The sequence below is a fragment of the Sciurus carolinensis genome, chromosome 2 (assembly GCF_902686445.1).
Source record: "Sciurus carolinensis chromosome 2, mSciCar1.2, whole genome shotgun sequence".
NCBI classification, from domain to species: domain Eukaryota; kingdom Metazoa; phylum Chordata; class Mammalia; order Rodentia; family Sciuridae; genus Sciurus; species Sciurus carolinensis.
This window is the reverse complement of record NC_062214.1, coordinates 16,718,991-16,742,450: the sequence shown is the minus strand read 5'-3', so window position 1 is coordinate 16,742,450 and position 23,460 is coordinate 16,718,991. Positions and strand designations below refer to the sequence as shown.

Genomic DNA, 23,460 nt, shown 5'->3' with positions numbered 1-23,460 from the left:
AAGCCTGAATTAGTGACATTTTCTCAAGAAATGGGTAGAAAGTAAAACAGAGTAGGTGGACCAGGATGAATATTTGCATTACACTGCAGAAAAGAAAAGTTGGTGGGGTTGGTTGGCGAAGAAACAGGGCAGGCCTAGAAATATGCAGAGGGCCTAGATTGTGAGTACTCAGTAAGCACCCAGCTGTTGAACATTTCTCCTATTGGAAATCGTTTTCCCTAACCATCAGTCCCTAACTGTTGGAGAGCAGCTCTTGGCACACTCACCAGGGTCTCCACCATGTTGGATTTGTTATTCCTCAACGTCTTCACGATGTGGAACACGTCGATGATGTTCTGCTGCTGGATCATCTCGCACACACTGCAGACGGCGCAGAAGGTGCCACTACGGCCTCCTCCACTTCTAAACAGAGAGGGAATGGTGAGCCTCATCCCTGGGTGCCCCCGGCCGAGGCACCTGCTGATCTTAGTACCTCATTATAGTAGTGAGGCCTGGCTGCCCCGGCAAATGCAGAACGAGGCATTGGTGAGAACTTCAGCCTGAATCATGGGCTCTGACTTGAGTTCCATTTGTTCCACAAAACTTCTTCTACTTCAGGCAAGTCACTCTCTGTCTGGGCCCCCCAGTCCCCCATTCATGTAATGGAGGTGTTGGACTCAAAGATCTTAGAGGGTATAATGAGCTCTCCTTGGTACCATGAGCATGACATGGTCACCCAGGTCACCCTGGTCGGAGTCCCCAGGACAGGAGGATATCGTGTCTTTGTTCATGTGACACCTGCATCCTTTGGGACAAGGATGTCTGGGTCTACCTACATATCCAGTGAAGACAAAGGAAGGTTCCAGGAGATTTTCCTTTCGATGTCTCCCCATCCTCCACTAAGGGCAGCCTAGGATCAGTCAGCCCAGGCTTGAGACTGTGGGCCTGGGAGGCTGTATCCTGAAATAATAGGTCTCTACTTGTACATCTTCATTTAAACAGGATTCCACTGATGTTGAGTGTAAGGACAGAGGACTCTTGGTAGGGCCACGTCTCTGCCACTCCTTTCTGAAGCTCTATAAATCATCTTCATGGAAACACCCCTCAAACTCTTTATAGAGAGTCCCTCAGGAATTTACCTGATTCTAAATTCCTGGGCACATTGCCAAGAGCAGCTAATGATTCCATGTAATGGTGTGTGTCTAAAAAACATCTGGACAGAAACAAAGGCACTCAGTCAGTCTCCCAGATGTTCTATCTACAGGATATCCCATGACCAGATGTTTCAAGTGCAAAGAGTGGTCCTCCCTCCACTGGATAGTGCCTGCATTTCAGTGGCTCTTGTGATGCCTAGGGTCCCCAAGGATGCTAGGTTCCTATTCCCTGTTGGTACAGTGTCATTCCTGTGTTTTCCTCCCGTTCTAACTGCTGGCCACCTTGGCTAGGGGATACATGGATAAAAAGACGCTCCTGCAAAAAGAACATGAGAGGAGGGAGGTCCTAGGAAGGAGGGTTTGGTGTTTTCTTGAGCAAGCACAGCAGAATCCAAGACAGGATGCAGGGTTGGGTGGCCTGTGCTGACAGTACAGTCATTTGAATGTGTGGGAGGGACCTGGGGGGAGCAAGGGTTAGTTAGCAAGGAACAGGCTGCCAGTTTCTGGGAGAGCCAACATGGTGTGGCTGATATTACCCATCAGCCTGACCTAGCAGACCACACAGCATCCTCCTGGACTCCACTCTTGCGTTCTGTATCCTCTGGGAAGGGATTTTGCTACAGGTGGGGACCCTGAAGCTCCAAGTGTGCATGTGTGTGTCTAACCTCCTTTACGCTCTGACTTTGTTGATGTGTGTGCACTGCCTGTTTGAAAGAAAGTGAACAATTAGCTGGTTTTGAAAAGACTGAACTCAATTTTGAGGTCAGTGAGCTGTTATTAATGCCTCCACTTGCTCAGAAATAATTATTCTGTGAAAGGGAAGACTTTGGTTCACATTTCCTGTAGCACAACATTTGAAAAGAGGGAGGCCCTCCCAGTCACTTCTCCCTGTGTCGTTCAAGTTCTAAGAAGCAAAGTGAATCATTGTGAAGCAAACATTCCGCACGGAGCTGTTAGGGGCTTGAGATCACAGAATCCTTCTCTGTGTTAGGGTCTCCTTATACCCCTAACAATAGACTCTGTGATACCTTCCCTTTAAGTAATTAACTTTATAACATATGCATATTGGTTACCATGGCATTGTTGATCTCTTCATTGACAGATACATTTTGTTTTCATTTCCTGACTATTTCATACCAGAGCACTACAGGGTCTAAAGATGGTCTAATTCAACATCCCAGTGAGGGACTGAGGACCTCGCTGTTAAGTGATTTTCTTGATCACTTGTCAGTCACAATCCTCTAAAGGGTCCTGACCTCCACCTTGCATGATAACATGGGGGTCTCTGTGGGCTGTGCTCATTCTAAGACAAGAAGTGAAGACTCCAGTTCATCCAGTAATGGAGACAAAAATACTGACCTTGAGCCCCCGTACCCCAGGGGAAATAGAGTTCCCAGGGCCCTCAAACCTGTCTGTCAGCTCCTCAGAGTAGCCTCTTCCCTGCATGCCCTCTATCCCTATATTCTTACTAAGTTTGTAGTAAGAGACATCTCAGGAGGCAGACATGGTTGACCAGTCCCTTGGTTGACTCCAGGGCAGTGTGGCTCAGTGGGTGGCATGTTATCTTCGAGCCCAGGGAACGCAATCACATCTCCTCTCTTAACTCCCAGATCCCTTGCCCTGTCCATGCTTCAGTTTTCTCACTACAAAATGATGATATCTACCTTGCAGATGGGATGACACGCTTTGTTTAAAATGTCTGCTTAAGCTAACTTAAGCTAACTAAACTTTCCCTTCTCTTCTTCAGGAAATAATGAAGGAGACCCTGGTCAGTGGGACCCACTTCGTCATGAGCTTTCTAGCAGAACAGGTCATGCCTCCTTTTGGAGAGTGGGGCTCACCTCTGAGCCGGGGGCCTTGGTGAGTGGTCTGCCCCTCCATGGCTTGCATCGATAATATGTCACGTAGCAATCCTTCAGGACAACTGGCAACCCCAGCCCACTGAAGGATTGCCAGTTTTGCCTGTCAGGGGTCTTGAGACGTGGCACAGCTGTGGCCAGCAGCACCCTCGAGTGTGGTCTTCCACCCACGGCCCCGATGCTCTGGTGACCCCTCCACGGTACTCACAGGCAGTGGACCACAGTGCGTCCCTCCCTCCCGTCATACTGCTCCTGCCACTTCTCCAGTCGTCGGACCACTTTGAGCAGAGAACGCTTGGAGGGGGGTGTGTCCCGGTAGGCAGGCCAGCCAATGTACTGGAGGTGCTGGACTATGCGATACCCATCCTGCGGCTGAGAACAGAGAGCTCGTTAGCTGTTTTACTGGGGAAATTGGGATGCAAGTCGCCAGATACCCCGAGGGGGAGCGGGAGGGCTTTAGCAGAGCAGAAGACAGACTAAATAGGGTCTAGCCATGACATCATGGGGGCAGTCACTGACTCCCCTACGTCTACACCTGTGTGCACACTGATTCTCTTTCCCTCTCTGCCTGAAAAACTTTTACTCAGTCTTTAGAACCCAAATCAAATGTCCCTTTCTTTAGGAACACCTTCCCTGACTCTGGGCAGAGTCCTTTCTCTCTGAGGCTCACAGGTCAGAACACATCTCACCTTCCCTTTAGAGAGTGACCTGAGGGTCGAGGCTGACTTCTGTTCACCCTGAGCTCCCAACGGAGACCCATAGTTAGCTACCATTTCATAGGTTACCAGTCTTCCCCCTCCTACCCAATCCTCCTCCATTCAGCCAGGGGCTATCCTAAGGAAAGCACCTAATTATTTTCCGTCTCAGTGCTTGCAGGACTACCCACCCCAGAGCTTGTACGATCCCATCAGTCTGCCAGTCTGCATCAACTGGTGCCAAGACAGCGTGGCACGGTGGGGAAGAGCTAATGTCTGAGAAGTTTTGTCTACACAGCAGCAAGTGTGTCAGGAAACAGGCAGATGGCGGGCTGGATGTCGCTCTTTGCATCTTTGTTGGAGTCACTGCTGGCTGTGGAACCGGAATCGGCAAAGGCATCGCTTCCCCAAGGAAGAGATTATCGGGAGAGCGTCACACAGACTCTTGGCGGGCTGGGTGGGATCCTCTCCCGGAGGCCTCCATCTGTTTTGTGAAGGAGGCGCGGCAAGCAGTGGCAGCCCTGCACTTACCCGGGCCATATTACAGATGCGGAATATTCTGTGGATGATGTCCTCGTCGATGTCCGCGGAGACGAACTCCACCTGGATGGGTCCGTAGCACCCGGAGGTCTTCTCGGGCCAGTACTGCATACAGAGCTGGGAGGAGAAAAGAGGTCACAGAGGCAGGCCAAGGACACAGGGCGGGGATGGGCATCAGAGACATTTGTCACTGGGCCTTTCTCACTGCGGGCAGGACACACCGGCTAGAGTGGTCGAGTATTGCACAGGAACTGGACTTGGCTATCCTATTTGGGAGCAGGTTTTTGGTTTTCGGTATTGAAATGTCAAGGCTCTGAACCCAGAAACACTGGATGGAAACATCTTTGCCATCCTGATTTCAAATCCTTTGTTAGATTTGCTAGACTTCAGTTTCCTCGTCTGTAAAATGGAGAGCATGATATCTACATTGAAATGCTGCTGTTGGGATTAGACAGACACAATATGGATCTATTTTCATATGAAGACGGTGGCAGACTTTCCCTGGTTGCAGGAAAACCTACGATGTTCATTCACGATCAGATCATGACTGACTCTCTCAAAAGACAGGCTGGGGCCTCGGGCAATCTTGGTTCCAAATCCAGGCTCTGCTGCTTAGTCCTTTTGTGTCTCAGACCTCAGTTTTCTCATATGTAAATTAGGGACCATTATGCTTCCCTTGCACTATAAGAAATGTTACCTGGTATTGACAGATCTGGCTGATGATTTTTCCAATTTTCTGGGAATGGGAATCAGAACCCATAGGCAATGGTCGCTCTTTGGTCTAAGAGAGCAGTTGTTCAACCAGAGGCTGTTTTGTCCCTCCAGGAGACATCTGCTAGTGTCTGAAGACACCTTATTGTCACACTTGGGAATTGCTAGAGGCATCTAGTGCATAGAGGCCAGGATGTTGCTGAATATCCCACAATGCATAGGACAGCTTCCCCAGGAAGTTATCTGGTCCCAAATACCAGTAGTGCAGAGACTGAGAAAGCTTGGTCATAAATTGTTCATGTTTATGGGTACCATCTTGAAAGAGAGATGAATGCTTCATCCACTGTATCTCATGAGTTGATAGGTGACTTTGGTTGGGGAAAGAATATTGAAGTGACTGTGGATTGGCTTCGAGGTGTTGATTGGTTTCCAAAGGGCATAGAGATGCCAAGGTGGACCACAGAGGACAGCTAAGACTAGGGCTGCAGGCCTGTGGGGCCATTCCAGGATGGACAGAGGCCATGTGATGGAAAGACCATGTGAGAGTTACCCAGGAGGTTCAGCTGAAACTCACAATGACCCACCAAGGCTTCTGAGAGCAGTTTGGGTCTGTGGTGACAGCCACCACCCACACCAAGCATGCAGACAAAGAGCTAGATTGACAGAGGTGACCCACGGAGGTGTGGTGTCCTCCTTTGGTACCGGATTTTCACAGAAGAGAATGACAGCCGAGGGGACTTTCCCCTGTGTTGCTAAAGAACAAACTCATTCTGGTGAGTCCCATGCCAGACTAAAATTAGAAGGGAAGAAAAGAGAGGAGGGGAGATGTAAGAGAGGGAAATATCACTTCTCCCACCTTCCAATGGTGGGTACCCAAATTAGCTTAGGGATAACATCATTCACCTTACAGCAGTGGTCAGCATCCTATTTCCAAAACCCATAGTAAAGAAAGTTTTATAAATAAAGCTTTATTGAAACATGGTTACACTTACTTATGTATTGTCTATGACTCCTGTCATGCCATAACCAAAGAGTAGCATTGACAGAGGCCATCTGGCCCGAGGAGCCTTCGATATTCCCTATCCGGCCCGTCACAGAAAAATGTTGCCAACTCCTCTGCAGGGTTGTTGTGAGAACAAAGGAGATAATTCATGTAAATAAAACCTTTAGCACAGTACTAGACGTGGAATAAACACTTATTTGAGACTGCAAATTGCTATTATTACGTAGTCATTGCCATTATATCATTACCATCATGCACATGTTCCTCAGCTCACTATGGGGTTGCATTCCCCCATATGTTGAAATTACCCTAAGTCAAAAATGCATTGAATACACCTAACCTACCCAGCACCCCAGCTGAGCAGCACAGTCCTGCATACTGTGGAGGTCAGTGGTTGTCCTTATGCTTGGGGCCTGGCTGGGAGTTCCAAATTCAATATTTGAAGTATGGTTTCTAGTGAATGCATATCACTTTCATGGCATTGTAAAGTCCAAAAATCCTAAGTCAAACCATGGTAAGTCGAGGAGCATCTGTATACCATTGAAGGATTCTCCTCATCAGCCCTCTAAGTAGCAAGGTCAGGCTTCATAAGGCAATGTGCCTGCTTTCCCAGCATCTTCATCGGTGGTTAACCGAGCATGTGGAGAAAGGAGATGTGTGTGTGGGGTGTGGGGTGTGGGGTGTGGGGAGGGCTGGTCGCAGGGCCTCCATGGCTGGATGGTCTGCAGCTGCTGAGCTGTGCAGTAATGACAAATCCACAATTTGAACTTCATTTCTCTTTGCCATTGGCTCTTCTGCCTTGCAACCTTCACAGTAATGAGGGACTGTACAGATAAGTCTGTGGCTGGCCAGAGAAATTGGAATTAATCAGAACTGCCCATTTGAAAAAAAAATAATTGCCTTTATCGCCTGTATTGAACTTAGCCTTGCCAGAGTTTGTCTGTGATCCTGACACGGGGTGCATGGATCCAAGGCATCAGAGAAAGTCTATTACCCCCAATATTTTCAGTCTGGAGAGAATGTGGAATGATTTGTCTCTTTTAATAAGATTTCCAGAGCAATTTCTCAAGCTAATAGGGTCTACTATGCCTCAAACAAGACTCCTATGCTTTGGGACACTTCTCAGCATTTGATTTTCCAGGTCACTCTCCCATAATGCCCAGGGGGCTGGGGAAGGTTGTAGGGCCCTTCTAATCCTAAATCGGAGTCATTCTTTCACTTGGGTTCCCTAATTTGTGAGCCCACATCTGCAGCAGCGCGGGTGACATTCAGCTAGGTGATGCGCCGGCAGAAGCGGGTTTGAGCTGCCAAAGATCATCAGAGTCTTCCTACAGCCCATGACACTGCAGCTAATCTAGCCACAGGAAGACTGAGAAAGAAGCGGGGTGGCGGGGGCCACATATTCTGTTCCCAGTGACCCTTTGGGGCTCAGAAATGATTCTCATCAGCAAGAAACGTCCTCTGTGGTTTAGCTCAAGACTGACCTGGTGTCCAAGTGTGTGATTGCATCTGAGCGGGAGCCATCTACATGGTCTGCGTATACAGTGTAGCAAACAGGTAGGGCACTATATCAAGGTCCCTGCTTGAAGTGCCCTGGGTTCAAGTTCCAGTTCTCTCACTTTCTGATTGAGGGACTGGTCCAAGTCCCTTTGCTCCTCCAGGTTCTCATGAGTGACTGGGAATTTTAATGTATCCTCGCACATGGACCTGCTTCTGCTGAGCACTCAGTGCATGTTAGCTATAATTATCAGGCAGCATGGGGAAGGGTCGCTCAAAACAAGATGTTCACAGGGAAGGCTTTTCTTCCTTCCACTTTCCAGTCATATGAAAATTCTTTAAAAACAAACAAACAAAAAAACCCCACAGGAGTGCCCTTGTGAAAATTGCTGATAGTCCAGCTTTGGGTAGCTGTGGATGCAGGCAGCATCCTGGATAGAGGGACAAAGTTCTGCATGCCAAGGGAGAGAGACCTGTAGGTTTTTCTCAAAAGGGACTCAGAAAATAAAAGAGGACATTTGTCAGGAGGGTAGTGGATCCACTGGAAGGTAGAAGGTGACTCGGCATTATGTGATCCCTCCCCCGACCTCCCGATTACTCCATACGTTTCCAATAGCATACACAATGCCCTCTGTCCATGCTGCCTGAATAACACAGGAGTGAATCAGAGACCACATAAGTGAATGGAGGGGCTAGACCATGGGCATTTGTGCCTGAGCAGCTTACAGAACTCTTGGGGGAGAGGAAGCTTATGGTTTCCTAAGACCTTGGAAGTAAAGATTGAAGGAAGTCAACTTGCTTCTCTAAGATCATGAGGATCTGTCTTCAAGGTCACACTTAAACTCAATGCAACCTTGATGTTGGTATTTTCTTCCTTAGCTGGAAAACTTGAAGCTGGCTATCTCCAAGAACAGATTCGAATTCCTTAGCCTGGAATCTGGACCAGCTGGGTGCCTCACCTCATTGCCTGGGGTCCTCCCTCCCTTTCTCAGTGGTCTGGGGAGGGCGCTGTGGTCAAAAGGAGGATCTAATCTGCAGAAGTACCTGGGTAGTGGTGATGAGCCCACTGGGGAGGGGAAGCCAGTCCTGTTGTTCTGATGATTTAGAAATGGCCACGCTTCTTCCAGAAAAGCAGAGCGGCTTCTGCTACTTATTGTCAGAATGAATTAAACCAAGCAGAAGTTGAGAAGCCTGTGTGTAAGCCCTGGAACAGCTGCCATACATTATTCCACCTAGTGATCTCCATCGCTGTTCGGACCATGAAAAGATGTCCTTTGGGGGTGCAAGTTCACGCGTGAAATGTAACAAATGCAAGGTAGCTTCCCTCGTTAAACATCTTTTTCTTGCTGATGGAATCAGAAAGCTTGTTAGTCGCTAGAATAAACATGCTCTGATGGGTTGAATGAAAACCAGCAGACGGGCCTACTTTTGAAAAAAAAACCCAGTTTTTAAAGAACATTTCTGTGCACCTAAGTTATGCTTCTGTTAATTAAAAATACTTTGATAAAAATGGAAAGTCCAAGTAATATCATAGCTTCAGAAATGAAAGACACCACTTCTGCAGATCTTTGTGATCCAGAGAGAGAAAAGTCAATCCCAAGACACCTAAAGAGGAAATCAGTTAGCATTTTAAAGAGAGAAATAGAAAAGAGTCATCTGAATTGGTTTTAAAATTCAGATAGGTAATTGTAAGATTCCTTTAAACAGATTCTATAAAAATCTATCATTGGCTTTGACACTGTGACCCGTTAAAGAAGACAAACTGTGGGAGAAGAGGCAATAGGAAGCAGAGCAGAGAGAGAGAGAGAGAGAGAGAGAGAGACAGACAGACAGACAGAGAGAGAGAGACAGAGAGAGAGAGAGAGATCAAAGCACACTCCTGCAGATCTCCTCTCCCTCTCAGTGACACCGTAAGTGGTCATGCCACCTGCTCATGGTGGTAGAAACTCCATTGATCTTCTAACAGCTGGATCTGAGTTTGTTCTGGGAAGGAAGGGTGGGGACTTGGGACAATACCCTCAGGAATGTGCCTGGGTGGGAGGCAAGGCCAGGGCTCAGGAGACAGCTGAATCTCACAGTTGAGAAAAGGAACAACTTTTGGGGAGGCCATGGGAGAGCTGAGAAGGGAGGGGTGAGAGAGGAAGCAGATGGAAGGAAAATGGTTTGGGCAGTGAGTTGGGGGAGATGTGTTGCTGAAGTCCACGGAAGGAGGGGAGGCGGGGTTGAAGGAGAGAGTGTGAGGGTCAACCTTCAGTTGCAGTGTTGCTGCAACATGAACCTCAGGTTGCCCCCAGGTAGTGCTTGGAAGTGAACATGAGAATAGGATCCCTCCTATTCCCCAAAACCCTGGGGTGGATGTTGGGTTTTCTCAAAGGATGGGTTGTAAGGAATGGAGCCAATTTGGTTTACACATCAAAGACAGGGAACATGGCTGACGCCTGGGTTATACTAATTGAACAGAGGAGAACGTTGAGGCTCAGGGGAGTCAATAAGCTGACTCAGGGCAGAATACTGCATCAGGCAAGGGTAGAACTTGAACTCAGGTCTCTTGACCCAAGACTTCCTATTCTACTTTTCCTATTCTGGAGGGGTAGAGAGAGACACAGTCCCTTGCAAAGTCAGATGTGAGGCTGGCTGAGACAGAGCTGGGCACCGTGTGTACTTTGTTAGCATGTTAGGCCGTGTTTTACAAGCCGAGATAAAAATGAGGCTATCAGTGCTTGCTATTTGCCCTGCAGATACAATGATAGCAAAAGACATCTCTGAAACACCACCCTGCTTTTCTCCTGGAAAGATGGAGAGCTGGCCTCTCTGGCTTCCAGATGCCCTTGCCTCCGTGGAGATAATCAGAGCCTTGCCCTTATGCTGGGACCGCCACTCTTCATCTTCCCACCTGCACCTGCATCACCTGACTTCTCACATTTCCTACAGGGGGAGCCTCAGAACCAGGCAACTCAGCTTTTGTAAAACTGTGAGCTCTTGTCTTTTTTTTAAAGTCAGGAAACATTCCTGCCTTCTCTATATACCCAGGTACCAGATCCATAATTATCAGGTACTGGGGCCTGGGAATCTGTCATTAAATGATTGCAAACATTTTCCTCTTCTCTGGTAGGAGGCCCTGTGTGAAAGTCAGTGATGGACTGTGTGACCTCATTCAAATCCCTTCTGTATTTGGGTCTCAGTTTCCTGATCTGCAATATGAAATCAGTGGTTTCCAAGGTGGTGTCTATAAAGTTAGCAGGAGAAGGCCAATGAACTGTTTTCAAAGCCTTTGAAAATCAAAGAAGATCATGCTGTTGTCCTGGAGGGGAGGACCCCAGTCTCCAGTTTGGGGCTAGAATTAGAACATCTTACCATAACAGTTCTGCATATGGCCTGCAGATTGGAATTTCAAAAATGCAAGAAAAGTAACTCATTATTAACGAGTCAGTACAGTTGGGGAAATAAAAGCTTTCAAAAGAGAGGATGTGGGAAATACTGAAAGGCATTTGGAGGAAACTTGGATTATGAACGCTCTAAGATTTAAATAGGATAAAGGGGGCTCCTTAGAATTAGTGACAAGCAAAATAATGAGAAACTCAGGGGAGACTCCAAGTATAATCAATGTAATAAATCAACAGAATATTCCAGGAAAGGTGAAGTGCCAGCTCTTATTATTATGCGGAGGCAACCAAAGTGAGGCTGGGTCTCAATGATGCCCAAGCCGACTCCAAGCTGATGGGGTGGTTGTTTCCTGCTGGAATCCTCCATAGCTGTCCACAAGGCTGGAGGGCCATGTGATGTGCCCCCTGGACAGTGTCCTCTGTCCCTTCTCTTCATGGTCAGTGTCTCTCTGCTACTCCAGGGTCTTGCTGAGATGATTCTCTCTGAGGATGGTTTCATCCTGTCTGATGCTAAAGAGAGACTGGGAGGGGACATTCCTTCACCACAATGACACTCCATGGGGAGCTGTTTTGTGCTTCTTTTGTCCTCTGTCATGTCCATGCTTTGCCTGGCACAGGGTAGGTTCCCAATAAATGTATGCTGATAATGAATGGTGAATGAGGCCCAGAAACCATGGTCCCTGACCTTTAAAGCCCTCCCTCTGGGTTGGCAATGCTGCCTAGCCTGGTGAGGTGGACCTTTGCCTCCTGCTTGGCTCACCACATCCCACTCCCTCACAGCTCCTGATGGCTCTGGCTTCGGATGCAGATTGAGACACAGATTTCTCCAGTCCAAGCCACTTTCCCTTCCAACGCTGATGCTAACTCTGACTTTTATCATAATTTCAATCTCACTTTCTACTTTGCTCTGATTCCTACTACTCCAGGTCTGAATTTTTGGTTTCAGTTTCAAAGGGTTCCTATAACCAATCCCCACAAACTTAGGGGCTTAAAGCTACACAGATTTATTATCTTGTAATGTTGGAGGTCAGAATTCTGAAACCAGTCTTAAAGGGTTATGATCAAGATGTGAGTAGGGCTGCATTCCTCTCTGCAGTCTGTAGGAAAGAATCTGTCCATTTGTTGCCTGCATACCTTAGCTGTGGCTGTTTCTCTTCACTTCCTGCTATCTTGTCATTTCACCATCCACTGACTCTGGTTCACTTGCCTCTCTCCTCTAAGGACTCTCACGTTGACCATGATGGAATCCCAGGATAATCTCCACATCTCAAGAGCCTTAATTTCAGCACATCACATCTCTTTTCCCGTGAAAAGTAACATACTCTTAGGATTCTGTGATTGGGATGTGGACATTTTTGTGAAGTTATGATTCTGTCTACCACACAGCCCACCCTGTGACTGGCACGGAGGATCTCCTGAGCTTTCTGAACACTATAGTGGGTGTAACTGACTGCAGAGGGGTTTGTGTATTTATTTTTTTCCTGGTTTCTGTTCTCCATGGATGCTAGCCCATGCACAGAGTTCACAAAGATGGAAGAGACCCTGTCAATGCCATTGGATATGGTTGAAAAGTTTCTTTTTGGTAGATATGTGGAATCACAGTGTCTTTTGCTGGATGTTGTAGTTCTAGGGTTTTGCTCTGCTAATCTGACCACAGGGTTTTGGGACCCTGAAGAGTTAGAAAAAAATATTTAGGGTCAAAGACAGAGAATTGAGATTCTTTACCAGGAGCCCTCATTGATTATAATTAGCTTTGAAAAGCAGCCATTGTGAAGAAGAGGAAATTTGTGGCTGGGGATGGCTGATTGAATGACGTAGTGTAAGATTTTGAGCAGAGGCAGGTGGAGTTGGACAGCAGTGCAAGAAAATAAAGCACACTTGCAGCTCACATCCTCTCCTTGGCCCTATTTTGCTGCAACCTATAGGTAGCAACCCCCAGCACAGCCCTCCGGGTTCATAGGATATGGCATCGGCCCTCCCTGGAGCAGTCTAGCAATGCTCAGGACCCAAGGAGATCTGTCCATGGTGCTGGTCTGGCCCCAACCATGGGCTGCCTTGGCAGGAGCTTGCTGGCAGACAAATACTGATGCCACTTCAAAGAACCGCCCCTCCAGGTGCCGAGGGCGGCTTTTCTGATGCTCACGCTGTGTCATTGTTTATTTTTGCAAGGCGCCCAGCTGCTGCGGTGATGATATTTATATCAATAAGTACTCTATTCATCTGCCGATTTCAGGGGACGCTTGCCAGCTGCATATGGCAGCCAACCTCAGGGAGCTTCTGAGCCTGATGTTTTTGCATTTAGAGACTCAATTCTCAAAGGCCGTGCCAACATCTGGGACTGAAAGGGCCTTCATTCACCCAGGACCTACCCTGAAAGGGGGTGTGACACCAACTCTGACCCTGTATGTCCCAAAGCAAGACTCTTTTAAACTCCTCCATTGGGCCTGAGCTCCTGTTTTCTAAAAAGGATGTTGGGAAAAGAGAGGAGCATATGGGCTTTCAAAGGCCCTATTTCACTTCTTTTTCACTAAGGTGAGATCTCTGTTCTACTTTTTCAGGCAAAGGAATAGGTGGTGACAGTTTCCAATTCTGGACCTCTGCAGGGAATTCATTTATTTTCGTAGCAGTCTCAGTTTCCAGCCTTCCATTGTTCCGACCCCAACCCTGGGAATAATCCTTGATTCCTGGTTTTTTTTTTTTTTTTTTCCACATTTCATATTCAACCCATCAGGATAATTTACCTCCAGGATAGATCCAGATCCCAACGTCACCTGTAGTTACAGTAGCTTCTTCTCTGTGCTTTCTGCTTCCACTCTTAGCAACCTCCCCTCCCCTCCCCCACCAAGAATCTATTCTCAATGCAGTGGCCAGAGGGATGCTTTTAAAATGAAGTCAAATTATGCCATTACTGTGCTTAAAGTCTGTCAGTGGCCCCTCATTTCTTGCAAAGTGAACCCCCAAGTTCATCTTACGACCTCCAAGGTCCTCTATACCTGGCCCTGTCAGGACTCTGACCTTACCATCTGCTGCTGTCCTCAGACTCTCTGATGTTCCTTCAGGGCACCAGGTACATGCCTCCCATGCAGTCTGGGACCAGGTTGTTCCTTCTGCCTGCCTGGGACACTCTTCTCTGGGACAGGCACATGGATTTCTTTCTTACCTCCTCAAGTCTGTGTTCAGAGCTCTGCCTTGGCCACCCTACTACAGCTGCATTCTATGCCCCAAACCCAGGCTTCTGATTTTGGTGATGCTGCCCTCCTATTTTTCTTCCACACCTCTGTCACCTCCCCCACACATAATTGTGTTATAGAGCATTGTTTGTTACTGTCTGCCCCCCCACTTTAGAATAGAAAGTGCGTGAGGGATGGGAACCTTCTTCCCTCATCTGCGTTGCTCACTGATGCATTCTGAACACCTAGAATAGCTTCCAGCAAATAGCAGTGGCAGCTGCTCAACAAATGTGGGTCGCGTGAATGAAGGAATTCTCTCCTGAACATCTCTCACAGACTCGTTCCAAGCCACAGCCACTTCCCCCCTCTCCTGCTCCACTCTCTTCCCCCACTTCCTGCCTTCCCATTTTGGCGAGATGCACCCAGGACGCCTGCTCACCCAGAGGAGACACCTGCTGTTCTCTGTGACTTCTTTTCACTCACCTCCTGTGGGCAACTGCTCCTTAAGCCTTGTGGACTTCACTCTGGGAACAGTTTCACATCTAGGCTTAATTCTCCTGCCTCCTGGTCACTTCCTCAGCTCAGATTTTCTCTTTATTTTCTGCACACTTGACAGATTTTCTCCCTGAATCTCTGGTTCTCAGGTTTGTGCCGCAGTTTTTCTCCTCCCTGGTTGCAGACTTGGCTTCTAATAGAAGCTCTGGCTTTGCCTCTCCAAGGCTAAGCCCTCCAGAGTCTCTCCCCACCAGACAGGAAGGATTTTCTAACCATGCTCCTAGGAATCTTAGGATTCCACAAAGGTACCAGAGTGATCAGCTCTCCAAGGGCCCCCCAGGAGAAGATGAAAGACCAGTGTAGGGGGAGCCCCTGACTCTTGCCTCCTGCTTCAACACGACTAGCTCTTGATCAGACCTCTTCACACACTGGGCTTGCACGAAAGCTTTTACTTGGAGAAAGAGTTCTGTGGCTTACGAAGTAAAAGTCTGATACTTGCAATGCGGCAGTCCAAGGCCCAAGCTCCTGAGCCTGGCTCAGGAGCCCTGCAAGGTGAGCCCTGGGCACAGTTCAAGTCCCAGCCACACTGGAGTAGAAGTTGTTTCAAACCAGCCTCCATCCCTCCCTCCCCATGCCCTGCCTTTTCCTCTGTCTGGAATGCCTTTCCCTGTTAGTTCATCTCACATAAACCCAAATCGCCTCTGCCTTTCTTCAAGGTCAAAGTCACCTTTCTGAAGTCTTCTCTCACCCTCTGGGCAGAATTAATTGCTCCCTGCTCCTGCCAACACAACACTTCACCAGTGACCTCTATTACAGCATGGCCACACGAGCTGGGGACAATTTGCTTGTCTGTCTCCATAAGAAGACTATGAGCTCCTGGAGGGCTGGGTCTTCAGCTCAGACCCATTGGAAAACACATTTTATTCCCACCCAAGGGCCTGTACAAGGCCAGCACTCCTGTGAGAATTCACTGAGTTACTTCCAATTTTCTTCAAGGCAGTGGAAGGACAGCTTTTCAAAAACCCGAAAGGTCATCCTCATCTCCTGCACTCCAGAATGGCTGCCCTGCCAAAGAGGCGAGGACTCCAGAAACCATCCCAAGACGCATCCTGTGTCCCGAGTATGGGGATGTGCTGCGTGCATGTGATGCTTAGAGCTGCCAGACCCAGAGGGGCTAATGCATGAAGCCAGGGCTCTGTGGGTGGTCTGCAGGCCAAGCCTCCAAGGCTCAAGCTCTAGGCTCTACCTGTATGAGCTGCACGGCAGAGAGACCAGGGCCCCTGGGTGTGGCCAGGCACCGGATATTCTTCAGTGTTGCAGGTGATCAGGGCTGGGAAGATGGCCTCGCAGCTCTGACAGCTCTGTGTGACTTAGAGCAAGACTCTAACCAGTGCCTAGGGCACAGAGCAGTAAAGTGTGGCCCAGGGGATGGGAAGCTGGACAAAGCCTGTAGGCAGGGGGTGTCATTACTGAGGACCCAGGGGTAGAGGGCTCTGCAGGAGACTCTGCGCCTCCATGGGCAGCAGAGTGGGCTTGCTGAGCTGACAGTGCTCATCCGAGTCTGTAGCATGGCTCCCCCGATCCACTAGGCCCATCGAGGGGAGCCGCTGGGCCTCTTCCTACCTGGGCAGTGTCCATCTCATTCAGCATCACCACAGAGGAGCAGTTGTAATCGAACACCAGCCTCCAGAAGTCCGCCACAGTGTTGGGTAGAGGGTGCTGGGTGACCACGAAGGCAGCGGGCTGCTTGTGGCTCTGACAAAGAAATGACACAGGCTTCGTAAAACACATATATCTGTCGGTGCTGTTCCGATGATGATGAGGCCCGGATGGCTGCCAGCAGCCCTGAGCCTGCCAGATAGATTTCACAAAGCACCTGCCGGTTCTGCTCTCGCTGAATGCCCTGGTGGCAGAGGGGACCTTCTCGTAATGAACACATTCTCCTCCAAACTAAGACATTTCATTAGGAAAGTGTCACTCGGATGGGGATTATCCAAATAAATTATTTATGTCTTGGAGCTCAGCAAATAATCATCATTACAATATGAAATGAAAGATTCTGGATGCAGATTTGCTGCTCTGCTGGCCAAGACACCTCTTGGGATATAAGAGATCTGCTGAGTCCTTGTGCCGATGATGTTGAGGAGGGGTTGGGCTGGTTGGGCTTCTACTGCAAGGCTGGCTCCTGTTGGACTGAGGACTGAGTTAGCTGGCAGAAGGTGGGCATTGTGTCCTTCAGCCAGTGGGGCAGTAGAAGGTACCCAGGTATTAAAGTCAGGCAGACCTGGGTTCAGACCCAGCTTTTCCATTTCTAACTTATAAGTCAGCCATCCATCCATTCGTCTGTTCACCCATTGATTCAAACATCATCTGTACAGTATCTTTTGGGGGAAGTGGGGAGGGGGGTGCTAAACACAGATAAGTTAGATCTTAAAACTCAGATTCTTTATCTGGAAAGTGGGAATCATAAAGGCAAAGGGATGGTTGTCAGACGATTGACTAAGATTTGCATGTGAAAGACCTGCAAGCCAGAGCCTGATTGGAAGCCCGCTGGCAGAGCAGAAAGGCTCCTTCCTGACATCGGTTTTCATCGTGGACACCAGCCTTGTGTCTGGTACACACCAGGCACACTGTAGCTCCAGCCAATAGACACATTAATTCAGCCTCATGTTACAGATGGGGGGACAGAGGTCCTGAGAAAGGGGCCCGTGTGACTTTGGGAGCTTCGCCTGGGCTTTCTCTGGCACACCAACCTTGTGAGGAGGTGTTTGAGGAGATTAGGAAGCATCTCCGCTTCACCAGCAGTTGGTAAGACCAGAGCAACAGTCCCTATTCTCGACAAGTTCTCTCGGGAGATGGTTCCTGTGGAAGTGTGCAGCTGTTTTTGGCATAGTTACAAGTCAGAAGTAAAAGGGGAGGAGAGAGGAGCAAAGCCTCGGCAGCAGCAGGAAAATGTCTTGCAAACATGGACGTCACAGAGGCATGAGGAGAACTACTTCCGAGGGCCTCTCCTAGCCAGTGGACCGGTCAGGGGAGGAGCCTGGAGGGCAGACCATTGAGCTGCCCCAAAGCCGAAACTCCCTAGTCATAGACAACATGGTCTTCGAGGTATTTCAAGACCTATAAGAAAATCTAGGCTTCAGAGACAGCAGAGGTGGGGTTCAGATCCTTGACTCTACCATTTCTGAGCTAGGTGACCTTCAGCAAGTGTCCCCAAATGCAGAAGGAGACAGTACAAGTCCAGGGTCCGACATGGTGCCCAACACTCAGGGAATGTTAGTTTTCTTTTCTTTTTCACTGTCTCTGTGATAAATGCTCTATTAGGCCGGTATGCCTGACAAAGCCTTATCTGAAAATATGTTGGAGATCCGTGCTCCTGCCGGGTTTCAGGGATCAGCCAGCAATCCATTTCATGGATAACATCATCCTTTACCAGGGGAAACATTAAAAATTAACCCAGAGGACTTCATATTTTTCTGCTAGAGGCGAAGCTGCTATGGTTACCAGATAATGCACAGACTGAGCTGGAATACAGATAAGGACAATTTTTTTTTATAATATAAGAAAGGCAAAGGTCGGTGATGACTCACAGGAGAAATACTCTGTGGACAAAGAGAATACAGTCAGAATCAGAGCTTGGCATAAGGCACTGGACGCCCGGAGCAGCCAACCTACTAAGTAGAGGCCGAGAGTTTGTTTGATTCCTGCTTGGATGAAGAAGGCGGGAAAGGGGTGTTGGGAAGGTGGGGGCAAAGCTAAGAGGAACTTGGAAGTGTGGGTGCACACCTTGACCCCATCTCTCACCACACACACACACACACACACACACACACACACACACACACACACAGGCATGTGCAGGCACACACACACATATAGACCTTGGAAGGCCCTAAACTAAAGCCAGAGGTCCTTTTTCTACTTCCAGTTGTTTGGTATGCTCAAGATCAGACTCCCTTCTTCTGGGCCCAGAGCCAAGATTTTCAGGGAGGAGGTGGGCACCTATAGACAGAGGCCAGGGCAGCCCTCTTGAGAACTGAGACCTTCCATTGCCTCCTGCCTCCAACACATCAGACTGTTGGAAAGAAAGTTCAGGAGATCTGAAGTCAGAGAAGTAGTTGGCCTGAGCCCTTCAGGAGAGTGCTCCATGTTCCTATCTGTTTTAGTGGACATGATTTCAGATATGGGGTGGGGAGGGGACCTGGAAGAGCTCATGTCCAATTAGGCAATGGCGTTCTTGATTCTGAGCCTCAACAGGCAAGAAGCCTGCATCTTACCAAGTCAAGGAAACTGTGGAGAGGTTCAAGAAATGAACCCTAGGGTGGGAGTCAGGAGCCCTGGGTTTGGCTTTGCCATTGGTTTTCATGGTGACCCGGAGCAAGTTCCTTTCTCAATCTAGCCTCAGTTTCCTCTGCTGGAAAGTACATAGATGGGACTAGATGGTCCCTGGTTCCTCCCTGTTGCAAACACCTGTACATCTTGGAGGTGAAGTGGGGATAACCAGAACTAGCAGGAGGACTCAAGGCAGAAGCATGGGCCCACTGGAGCAAGGATATGACCCTAATCCCAAACCACAGCAGGGCAGACTCCAGAGAGAAGGAGATGGTGCCCCTAACAGGATATGCAGGAACATGGCCCGTTCCCCCCTTGCTTCTTTTCCTCCCATCACTTATTCAATAATCATGTACTGAGCCCCTACTATGTACCCTCCTTTTTGAATCTACAGAGGAGTTATCTGGGACCCTGAATTGGAGGTACCCACAGGCAGAACCCATGCCTATACTATCTTGTGTTCCCAGGGTTCAGACCAAGGCATAGAGAATGATGCCTATATTGAAATTCAGGCTGAGTTAGCTCTTTGGGAGACAGGGGTGGGTGCAGGGTAGGACAGTAGCCTCGTGATGTCAAGGGAATCACTTTGAACTTTGGATCTATTCTTTCCAGGTTCTTTGAACCAAGGAACCAAGAGCACAGCTTGTGTCTGGGTTTGGACCAGAACCTTCAGGGGGATCAAAGGTCCTAAAGGTCAGCAGATCAGAAGCAAGAAGAGGCTGCCTGGTGGAGTCAGGGCACTAGGGTCGAGTCACCTCCAACTTGGGAGGAAACTTTCCCGGGAATGCCAAACAGGAACTTCCTGCCAGGGCTCAGCTTACATCCATCAGTGCTGCATTGATGTAGTTGCTGGACTCTCCATCCACCGAGATGAGGAAGGGCAGGCAGCGGTCTAGAGGCAGGACATCCATGCTCCGATTCTTATCATGGTTCCGGGGCAGGAGCCCAATGCTGCAGTCCTCCGGCCGGACGCGAGGTGTCACTATGTTGAGTGTCTGTGGGCAGAAAGGTGGGTTAATAGGTACTATTCAGATGGGTGCCCCTGTGCCGAGGAGACAGTAAGGTTCCAGTTTAGCCTAACTCACCTATCTCCACCCTCCAAGCTTGGCCCTCTGTCCCCTTCCCAGGATTCAAACCCATTCCACAATGGTGATGTTCCTTCATATCTTATAGCACTTGTGAGCCGAGAGCCTGTGCCAGGGGCTGTGTGGCACCTTCAAGTTGCCAAGGCTGCAGGGGCAGTGTGCCCACGCATAAGCTCAGACACGGGCTGCCAACACCTGCCAACCATCTGAACTAAGTTGTTGAACTCAGTCAGGGCTGTGTTAAAGAATGAGATGCCAGAAGGGCATATGGTGGGGCTGGGGGTAGGGGATCCTTTTGAGTGCCCAACAACACTTGAAATGTCATGGAATGAAGGAAATGATTTACCAGCGCTCTTCTGAGAGAGAGAGAGAGAGAGAGAGAGAGAGAGAGAGAGAGAGAGAGAGAGAGAAAGAGACAGAGACAGAAGGAGGCTTGGGTGAGTTGCTCGAAGTGGATGAGAGACCTCCAAGTGGCAAGCTCTAATAGGTCTGCAAATTTGCAGGGATTATGTTCTGCAAAGTCACAATTTAGGACCAGAGATGGCCTAGCCAACAGACAGATGCTGCATGCAATGACCATGCTTCTGTGCCTCATCTGTGCCTCATTCTGCACTCTGATCCTGCTCCAAATCATTCAAGATTGAGGGAGCACTGAAGTATTGACTTGGCTGAGGTATCTGCCATAGAACCACGGTGGAAGCATGGTTTTCCTGCCTGCTTCTCAGCTTCTTTTGCCCAGGTATGAACTTGGCACTGGTCTTAGGAGGAAGGGTTGGACTCTGTGGCAACTTCTGTCTGAGCTACGCTGTAGGAGGCTGCTGCTCAAAGTTTAATGTTCAGACTCAGAAATCGACCAGAGATCTTGTTAGAGTGCAGATTCTTATTCAGTAGGTCTGGCTGGTGCCCAGGATTCTGCATTTCTTTTTTCTTTTCTTTTCTCCCCCCGCCCCCCCCGTTGGCAGTCTCTTTTTATTTACTTATTTATTTTAAAATTATTTTTTAGTTTTACAGACTGTATTTTGATTCATTGTACACAAATGGGGTACAACTTTTCGTTTCTGTGGTTGTGCACAATGTAGATTCACACCATTGGTGTAGTCATACATGTACATAGGGTAGTGATGTCTGTCTCATTCCAGCATCTTTCATACCCCTGCCCCTTCCTCCCTCTCATTTCCCTCTATGTAATCTAAGGTTCCTCCATTAGGATTCTTCATTTCTAATATGTAATCTAAAGTTCCTCCATTAGGATTCTGCATTTCTAATATGCTCCTAAATGAAGCTGCTGCAGCTATTCTCTAGACCATACTTTGAGGAGTAAGAATGTACCAAAGATACAGACAAAACTTGAGTCCCTCCAGGGACAAAAATGAATTTCACACTCGTGTATATAAACTTGTCTCCATCAACAACCTGGACAGGAACTAATTAAGACCTAAGTTAAAAAGAGGCCTTGGCCAGTCACTGAGCAGTTGGCTAATACTTGCTCATGGCTGTGCATTGGATGTTTGCAATACATTCTGCAGCTGCCTGGTACCACAGACTGAAAACACATGGACATCTCAATTCTCACAAAGAAAGCTCCAGAAATGTGCAGAGGACCTTGAAGTTGGTTGGAACACAACTATGGACTGAATATTTGCATGATTCCCCAAATGCCTACATTCTCATCCTAATTCCCAGTGTGATGGTATTAGGAGGTAGGGTCTGTGGGAGGTGGTTAGGTCACAAGGGTGAAGCCCTTATGAATGGGGTTAGTGCCCTTGAAGGAAGAGACATGTGCATTTGCCATATGAAGCCACAACAAGAAGGCAGTCATCCACAAACCAGATGGTGCCTGAGCCCTCTCCAGAACCCAGATTCTCCATCACTTTGATACCAGCCTCTAGAAATGTGATAAATAAATGTGTGTTGTATAAGTCACCCGGTCTATGGAAATTTTTTATAACAGGCTAGACTAAGACAGTCACTGAGCCTAGGATTTGTCCATACCTGAAACTCGTCTTTGATCTGGCTGGAGTTCGTTTGGGGGTCCAGCCTGCTGATGTTGTAGTAGAGAGAGCGGAACTCACACACAGGGATGGCGGTATTGCCACACAGGCAAGCTTCCAAGATGGCATCATGCACAAACACGTACTGCTCCTGCACAGTCAGGGGAGAGGGGGCAGGCAGGTAAGGACAGTCTCCTGGTAGACCTGTTCACACTTAATCTTATGGCTCTGAACAATGTGCAGGATTTATATTGCAGAATCCTCATCCTGTAACCTGAAGGGCCAAGTTTCCATATTTCGTAGAGATTTCCTGAGATATCATGCATTTTTCTCCTTGAATGAGATTGAACAGCAGAGTCACTGATAAAAATCAGCGACTTTTGGACATGTCACAGCTAGTGCTTGTGGTCCCCTGCCTGCATCCTCTCAGTTTTGACTTTTACCTGCCTTTCAAAGACTTCTTGCTACAAATAATCTGTGACTCTCTGCTGAGGGCTTTCTTGCTAGTCCCAGGAGCACACCTGGGTTGTGTGTAGGTAAGTCAAAGAGCCAAGGAGTTAATGCCCCAGGAAGGCACCCTCAAGCAATGACAGATGGGGAGTTGGGGACAAAAACCTAAGTTCCTTCTCTTTGGTGAATAACTTGAAGATGCACATTCCACATCTCAAAGTTCCCCAGTTGTTTATAGTGCTGATAAAATATCCTTCATTCATTTCCTTCCCTTCTCCGTCTCACTTTCCCACTCACCCACTAGTGTGTTTTGGGATCACCTTCCAAATAAACTCAGCTTGCCCTCAAGTCTTTGTCTCAGGTCTGCTCCTAAAACCAGTGCATACTCTCTTCCATCCCAATTCTTGGTACCTGTCATTCTTCTCTCTGAAAGTTCACTCCCTTTTCTCTTTTCTCTATTTTTTTCAATGCTTCATTCATTCTGCTAAGTCTTCTCTAAATCCATCAAGATGAAGCAGTTGTTTTTACTTCTGGGCCCTTGCTAAGTGTTGAGTGACCTTTTTTCTTGCAAAACTCTACATAATGTGATTATCTGGATGCATCAGGATGCATCTGCATTTGAATGTGTCTCCCTACAGAAGTGAGGACAAGGTGTTTGACTCCAACCAGCAAGTCTGCCTTCTGCATGTGTGATCCTGGGATAGGTAAAGAAGTCCTCTTGGCTCAAGTGCTAGAAGGCTGAAGATAGGTCTGAGTCTGCTCAGAGACTGCAGCAGGGTCCAGTGTATAGAAACCTATCAGTGGGGGTCTTCACTGCAGAGCCAGGAGGGTCTGTTGTGCTCAAAGTCATAAGCAACTTCCCTTTTCAGGGTGAATGATGTGTGCAGCTTCTCAGGAACCCCAGCTCTGCCTGGGCACCCATAACCTTCACTAGGACCAGAAGATGGACTCATTGAAGGAAGGACAAACTGAGGCATGGAGGGGAGGGTGGGCAGAAAAGGTTGCTTAGAGAGGAAGGGTGCTTCAGAACAAAGAGCATGGGCCTTGGGGTCACAGGGATCCACGTTCTCCCACAGCATGGCTGTGTGAAATCTTGGGGACACAACTGTCAGTTTC

The 23,460-nt window shown here is 48.3% G+C and overlaps 1 protein-coding gene and 1 long non-coding RNA gene across 9 annotated transcripts in view; one reads left to right on the top strand and one right to left on the bottom strand.

Moving 5' to 3' along the window:
• The window catches only part of LOC124976742 (uncharacterized), a 36,825-nt gene extending 30,686 nt beyond the window's left edge, over positions 1–6,139 (top strand). Inside the window, exons 2-3 of the long non-coding RNA XR_007107053.1 lie at positions 2,881–2,993; positions 3,860–6,139. This is a non-coding gene — a long non-coding RNA (uncharacterized LOC124976742). The remainder of the gene's footprint in view (positions 1–2,880; positions 2,994–3,859) is intronic.
• Positions 1–23,460, bottom strand: part of Ptprt (protein tyrosine phosphatase receptor type T) — a 1,023,334-nt gene that overhangs the window by 8,456 nt on the left and 991,418 nt on the right. For all 8 annotated transcript variants that reach the window (XM_047539644.1, XM_047539637.1, XM_047539640.1 and 5 more), the window contains 6 exons: positions 21,896–22,045; positions 19,640–19,813; positions 16,110–16,241; positions 4,219–4,344; positions 3,201–3,364; positions 267–402 (listed from right to left, as the gene is read on the bottom strand). In XM_047539644.1, coding sequence (XP_047395600.1) covers positions 267–402; positions 3,201–3,364; positions 4,219–4,344; positions 16,110–16,241; positions 19,640–19,813; positions 21,896–22,045 — 882 coding nt within the window. The remainder of the gene's footprint in view (positions 1–266; positions 403–3,200; positions 3,365–4,218; positions 4,345–16,109; positions 16,242–19,639; positions 19,814–21,895; positions 22,046–23,460) is intronic.